Source organism: Temnothorax americanus, unplaced genomic scaffold, assembly GCF_048541705.1.
Source record: "Temnothorax americanus isolate GAGA-0224 unplaced genomic scaffold, ASM4854170v1 Scaffold13, whole genome shotgun sequence".
NCBI lineage: Eukaryota > Metazoa > Arthropoda > Insecta > Hymenoptera > Formicidae > Temnothorax > Temnothorax americanus.
In genome coordinates this window covers 4,391,214-4,398,668 of record NW_027509264.1, presented here as the reverse complement: position 1 = coordinate 4,398,668, position 7,455 = coordinate 4,391,214, and the positions used below count along the sequence as shown (strand labels likewise).

The window sequence follows — 7,455 nt, the reverse complement described above, 5'->3', positions numbered from 1 at the left end:
TACAACTTTATTTACTTATTTTCTAAACCTAATTCCTCGTCCTACCTAAAAAAATTAACGCTAATAAAATTGTCAAAGTAGTAAAAGTAAGTCTCTCTGTGTTATTTATAATTGGATAATCTCTTTTCGTATAAAATTATATTGTTACTAAAAATAAATTTTGTATAGTTGCAGTAGATGATAAAGCATCTAAATTAAATTGAATTAGAAATTATTGGAATACTGCAAAGAAAATTAAGATTTCCTCATAAGAAAACAATCGCGATCAACATATATGTATTATATTTGATATTAAAAATTCGTGAAAATATGAATACCTATGAAAAAATTTGAACTGGAATGTTTTGCTACTATTGTTTGGTTAGGTTAGGGTTAGGGTTAGGTTAGGTTAGATTAGGAGCTGGAGCTGGAGGAAAATATAGACTGTGTCGACATCTTGTGAAACACGTAGAATCAATCAATGATAATCATCTAACGAAAACTTGACAATTTACGTTATCGACATAAATTGTTATCCAAAAAAAAAATATACCATATATACTATATATATATATATATATATATTCTTTTTTATATTAAATAAAAAAATCTTTTCATTCTAATTGTAAGTTATTATTTTAATGCAGGTAAATTTAATTCAATTTACTTTTCTCAACAAAATAAAGAAGAGATTTCCTATATAAAAATTTTTATTATTTCCGATACATTGAATTATATGTATAATATAGGAGAATATCATAAAAAAATTTAAACTTAATCTAATTTCCTGCGACCCGCATGAATTACGATTGTAATAATACATAACAAATTTAAGTGTGCCCTCAAATAAATGTTCAAAATCGCAATACAATACAAAACATGTTATGATATCGGACAGCAACATTTATATGTGACAAGGAAAGATATAAGTTACATATATATATATATACATAACTTATATATAGGTATTTATTATGTAACACCTAAAGATAATTATGCTTTTTTTGTTTTTGTTTGCACAAAAATACATATTTCACAAAGCGTTCATCTTCAAGTGCGTTTGGAAGTATTTGCCATCTCCTTTGGTCGCTTGTCTATTAATTTCCTTATGGCGCTCTCGGCTCACTATCTCCTCCAAGACTTCTCCGTCACCTTTGATTAATCTATGCAAAAATACAAAAATTATTTTAAGAGACATGTACAAATTTAGAAGCAAGAACAAGTATTAAATTTTTATGTATATCATACAACATATATATACGTATTCAATTGCTTTGCAACATATTTACCTGTGTCTACCAGTTTCTTCGTCGTATACTCTACGCATGATGGTCTGCCTTTTTTCCCATTCCTCTTTTGTCATGGGCGCCATGGCTTTCGCTCTTTCTATCACATCCGATACAATTTCCTTCATTTTTTCCTTGCCATCTTGAACTTGTTGCTTATTTTCCTTAGACTTCTTCTTACCGTGTCCTTTTTTCTTGGATGCAGATTTCTTTAGTTTCTTTTTCAATTTCTTCCTCATCCGTTTTTTCTTCTTCCGTTTCTTCATTTTCTTCTTCAATTTCTTAGCCTTCTTCTTGGCTTTCTTCTGCTTCTTTTCGTCCTCCGAGCTATCAATGCTGCTGCTACTGCTATTGCTGTCAGTATCGCTGCTACTGCTGCTGCTAGTGCTGTTGCTGCTGCTGGAACTGCTGCTGCTACTGTCGCTACTGCTACTACTGACACTAGACGAACTAGACGCAGACGACGACCTTTTCCTCTTAAATTTCTTGCGACTTGGCTGAGTTATATTTTGTGTCATTTCTGTTTTCTTCTCTTTCTGTTTTACTGGTTCAACTATATCTGTGTTATCTTTTATTGAATCAGATTTTTCTATCTTAGAGATAGATCTTGATCGATTTGCATGCTCCTTCGAACTACTTTCTCGCGAGAGCTGACTAGTCGCATCGTGGCCAGTATTTCTATAATAACTCGATACTCTCGATCTGTTATGATTAAATGTTCTTTCGAAGCATCTGCTATTATATCTATTATAATGGTAATTGTTATGTATATCTCTTCTATTTCTATTATAACCGTGATATCTGTAAGGTCGTGAATAGCCATAATCTCTTTGATTGTTCAAAAAGTTACCTCCGGGCCTCCGATTGTAGAATCTATAATCGTTGCTATATCTTCCACTTCTTCTTTGCAATTGTTGTTCTGTGTTATCTTCATACTTTTTAGGTTTGTGCTTTACATCCTCATCTCTACTGTTCTTTGCTTTATATCTATTTTTCTCCGAGTTTGAAACATAAGAAGAACTAGAAGTGTTGGAACTACTCCTACGTCTCGACTTCTGTCTTTTATCCTTGCCGCATACGTATCGTCTTTTTCTGTTCCTCTCAGAATCATTGTTGGAAGAAGAAACCGAACGTCTCTTTAACTTGCCTTTGTCCGACGACTCTGTCTCCATAGCAGGTTTCCCCAGATTATTCATCGTATCAATGATCTACCGAAAAGAAACTTTATTTAAAGCAAATCTTATAGAATCAAATCCATTTAAAGTAAATGATTTGATGACAATTAAATCATCTATTTCGCGTGGTCGAATCTACAAGATTAATCCATTTCTTCTATCAATACAAAGTCCATTATTCTCGATGAAACATGTTCACTTCAATGTCATAACATAATCATCCGTAAGCCACAAAAGATTTAGCTTTCCCGTTTCCCAGCAAATTTCGGTGTTTACCTACTACAATACGTTACAAAAATCTAACCTCCTCCGTCATGTTCGCCGATTATTACATCTTGTCACGTAAAATTATCGCGCCAAACAAATAATAATCTATCTTTTTCTCATTTATTGACATTTGTCGATTGAAGGATTGGCAATTGACCAAAACGCGCTAAGCAATTACCTGTTCGTTATATTCTAACCATCTTCGTCTACTCCAATCTACTCGATTTCCATCGTTCCGTTTCGAAAACTTGAAACGGTGGCGTCGGCGGCACGGGCGGCACGGCCGACGGCGACGGCCGGGCGGCAGGCGGCGGACGCGGACTTCGCGGACGCGCAAGACTTGCTTCTCATCTCTCACTTTATTTAGGGTTTTTCAAGCACAATCATATTTTTTCCGGAGTCTTTCTGTTGGCAATGGATTCTACCTATAACTCCATTATACGATTTTGATCGATTGTATCGCTTGCTTCGATTTCTAAAAAATTCGATTGTGTGAAAGCTGCTATGAATGCCTAAAATAAGCTACTTCGATATATTTTAATTAATTCAATTATGTGTATGTAAGTACATACATACATACTTTGTTTATAATGTTTTATGTTGATAAATTTATAAGTAATACGTAATATATCGGATATCTTGATTGATTAAATTAAAAAGTATATTATATATATCGATTGACAGTGAAAAATGATGCGATTGGGAACAAATTGTTGCTGCAAAGATAAAGTAATCTTTATCGTTTAAACATATATGTAAATTTCTACCATTGTTAATATATAAGTTTGTGCTTTATATTGTCTCACATACTATTATTATATTAATTTATTACATATAATTTTCAATTATTATATACTTTATTTGGTATTATATAAAAATTATGGTTAAAAAAAGATACAAAAAGCATTTATATATATATTAATATAAAAAAATAGTAATAAATAAAAATATTATTACTACTATTACTTTATATATTATATACACACTTTATATATTTACTATGTTATAATAATAATTAATACATATAAGCAATCTTTCATTTCACCTTCCAAGACTTCCAACACACACGCACAAAACAACGTGTGTACGTCATTATATCATTACGCTACAATTATATTATGTTAACAACTTAAAAGCATTAGATAGAAAATAATTAATTATAGAAGCCAATTTTCTTTCTTCTCCTTTGATTTTTTCTCTTTCTAAAGAGCAGTAAGTATATTTTGTAACAAGTGTTGTCACACATGCTTAATTTAATATAAAATTAAAACAAAGTTCACAAATTAACAAAAAAGAAATTGTGCTAGGTTTTGATTTAATTTAGTTTTGCAAAACAACTTTATAATCAGCACATTTATATTATAAGTTGTTTGTGCATAAGTTGTTTGTTATAAAGTTGTTTTACAAAATGAATATTATTTTACCCTTTAGACTGTTTTGCAGACCGGTAATCGGTGGCCACTGGATCATCGATAAATGCCATTACGTAATTGTAGTCATTTAAGTCGAACATATTCGATGCATTAAAATTTTAAAATATCAACTAAGAAAGAGAAACGAAGACAAGATTTATAATTATGGTTAAAAATATCTCCAATTAAATTATGTACATTATACTAATTATATTTGTATTATAATTAGTTTTTTTTATCTCTAAATGGTTTGCTCGTACAAAAATTTGATCAATATTGATCGTTGAAACATGTCAGATATCATCATCCGTCGCCAAATGCACCGAACTCGATCCTGCTCTATCTCTGGAACTAGAAAAAATCATCGAGACGATCAGTGCGCCTAGAAAAGGATTGTTGGCCTGTGACGAGTCACCTGCGAGTCTAGAACAGAGATTTCAGGCAATCGGTATAGATAATACCGAATCTACGAGACGGGCTTATCGAGAAATGCTGTTGTCCGCTGACAAGGTCGCTGCACGTGATGGCAGTAGAAATTTTAAACCGCGGCAAAGACGTAACGCAACAGATTCCAAATATAGCTTCATAATCGTAGTAGTAACTCTAGAACATATGTATGTGTATAACACGTAACAATACGAGCAATGTTTCATCTAAGAGAAAAAAATTTTTTTTCTTTCAAACTTACAAACATTATTATACAAACGATATACCTAGTAAAATAAAAAACAATTAACTTAACAACTTTGCACATATGTATTTTTAACTTCAGTCTCAATTCTCGCAATACATAAGCGGGGTGATTCTGCACCATGAAACGATCCATCAAAGAACGTCGGAAGATGTGGAATTCGTCGAGTTCCTGCGTCGAAGGAACATCATAGCCGGTGTGAAAGTCGATCGAGGTTTAGCGCGTCTCTTCGGTACCGAGGACGAGAAGACTACGCAAGGTTTGGACAATTTACAGGAGAATTGTGTTCGGTACAAAAATGAAGGCTGCCACTTCGCCAAATGGAGATGTGTTTTTTCGATTTCGGAACGATGCCCCAGTCACCTGGCGATGATCACCAATGCAAATGTTCTTGCGAGGTCTATGATCATCTTAATATTTATGGAAACTTAATTATATATGTATCGCGCGACTGACAGAAGCTCGTAGAAATTTTTGCACATATTTTTCACACACAATTACAATATACATATAATTATTATTAAACATGGATATAAAACTTTTACAATTGGCATTTGATAGAATCGTTGAAGTATATATACATATATATGTATGTGTAAAAAGTCATAGCGCAAGATATAGAGTTCCATTGTGTAACACGAAATATTTTAAGTGTCTCGTTACAGGTTTGCTAGCATCTGCCAAAGCGCGCGAATGGTTCCCATAGTAGAACCGGAAATATTGAGCAATGGCGAATACGGTATAGATCGGGCTTTGCAAGTTCACGAAGAGATGCTGTCCATCCTGTTTCGTGCTCTAAACGAGTATCACGTGTATCTTGAGGGAATGGTTTTGAAGCCAGCGATGGTACTGTCGGGCATAAAAAATGCAATAAAATGCACACCGCAGGTAGCTCATTTAACCTACTTTAATAATATAAAGCGAATTATAATTTCCTAAAAACACATTAATTTTTATTGAGTATATTTTCTCAAACATTTTATCTCGCGATATTTTATTATAGATTGTCGCTGAGTATACGCTAAGAGCATTACGAAGAACAGTACCCGCAGCAGTTCCAGCAATTTTTTTTCTAAGCGGCGGTCAAACCGACGAAGAAGCCGTGTTAAATCTAAATGCCATTAACGCATGTGACAATAAAAAGCCATGGAGGCTCAGTTTCTGCTATGGGCGTGCTCTGCAGGTGTTTTAAAAATTCATTCAACCCATTTTATTCTCAATAGAATTTATTGTACTTTCCGATATGTATCTATAATATAAATTTTTTGGCAAATTTTTGAAAGCTATTCCAAATTGATAAAAAAATTCTACATAATTCCATAAGTTTTACTTATATCATCTGCTTCGCTAGAATATGGCGATGAAAATTTGGAAAAACAATTCGGAAAACGTGGATAAGGCTCAAGCAATGTTTCTTAAAAGAGCTCAATTATGCTCCGAAGCATCTTTAGGAGAATTACAGGTTGAGGAGAACAACTTGTGCATTCGATCGAATTAAACAGATATTTAATTATCTCTCTTTATATGTAGATTAATAGTTATAATATGAACATACACTTTTATAAAATTTTATAATCGCCAGAAAAATTAACGTAATACAACTATTTTAAATATATATATATATATAGTGTTAAATTATTAAAGACATTTTTTTAATAAATAAAAATGTGCAAGTTTCATTATTTCAACAAAATGTATATGACTTATTGTTAGGCGAGAATTCTTCACTTCTAAAATCTCCGAAAGTCACAGATATGAAGTTTGGCTATAAATAATGACAAATTATTTAGCGCATGTGATAGTAAAGGTAATGCGGCTACAACAATATATTTCTTGAATAGTGTCTCATGATAAAACAATCTTTATTAAAAAATTCCCCCCCCCCCCCAAAACGAATTATAGACTACAAATATATATCTATCATTGCATTTCACTATTATCAATACATTTTCTTGTATGTAATTTTCACATATTCTTGATAAAATATAGAATTTTAAGAACACTTCCAAATATATACATATATATAATATAAAAAATCGATAAGATATTGACCCGATGGAAAAATCCAACAAACTCATCACTTTTACACAGTTAGCGTTCACTGGTAGATAAAAATAGAGGGTCGAGCCCACTTTAACAATAATACAATCTGGTGATCGAGAGAAAGGAGGCACGTCCGACGATAATGACGGTATTATGCGAAAAATTTCATCAGTTTCGATAAATGTTGAGCAAGGTGCCCTTGACTGACCTCTAAAGTAACGGTTCTCAATGCAAGGCTCTTATATAGGGAGACTTGCCCGTCTACTGGTCGATATGTCGTCATCCTCTCTGCCCCGGCGATGCTCCAATGCCCTCCTTCCTGGATAACTCATCACCACGTGGTATACATCAGTAACGTAACAGGCGCGCGTGCTACGAAATACACAATACGGCAATCTTTCAGTTGAAGGAAATTGCTCGGACGCACAAAAAAACTTTTTTGCAAAACGGTATTTTTAATCAAAGACCATGAGATATAAATGCTATTCGGTGTCATTCTATTAGTGATCGCGATTGTTTATTAATAAACATTTGATAATAATAAAGGAGCCAAAATATTGATCAAATTACATGTATACACATATATCGTTTTGCAATTTTAC

General features: G+C 32.8%; 2 protein-coding genes across 2 annotated transcripts; one reads left to right on the top strand and one right to left on the bottom strand.

Annotated features, from left to right (window-relative positions):
• Positions 1–671: 671 nt before the first annotated feature.
• Positions 672–3,046, bottom strand: LOC143894072 (uncharacterized). Its single transcript, XM_077400130.1, has 3 exons — positions 2,886–3,046; positions 1,269–2,473; positions 672–1,142 (listed from the first exon to the last, which is right to left on the bottom strand). Exons 2-3 carry the CDS (start codon positions 2,459–2,461, stop codon positions 1,013–1,015), a joined length of 1,323 nt encoding a protein of 440 aa, XP_077256256.1. The 5' UTR covers positions 2,462–2,473; positions 2,886–3,046; the 3' UTR covers positions 672–1,012.
• Positions 3,047–4,392: 1,346 nt separating this feature from the next.
• Positions 4,393–6,695, top strand: LOC143894101 (fructose-bisphosphate aldolase; the record flags this gene model as incomplete). The annotated part of the gene is made up of 5 exons (XM_077400176.1): positions 4,393–4,629; positions 4,892–5,208; positions 5,476–5,698; positions 5,814–5,993; positions 6,162–6,695. Coding segments are annotated over 5 exons (1,104 nt in total), but the record flags the coding sequence as incomplete, so codon positions are not given.
• Positions 6,696–7,455: the final 760 nt, after the last annotated feature.

Coding starts and splice junctions, on each gene's coding strand:
- LOC143894072 (XM_077400130.1), bottom strand. CDS start 2,461: ATGAATAATCTGGGGAAACCTGCTATGGAGACAGAGTCGTCGGACAAA. Junction 1,143..1,268: donor GAAGAAACTGGTAGACACAG/GTAAATATGTTG, acceptor ATTTTTGCATAG/ATTAATCAAAGGTGACGGAG.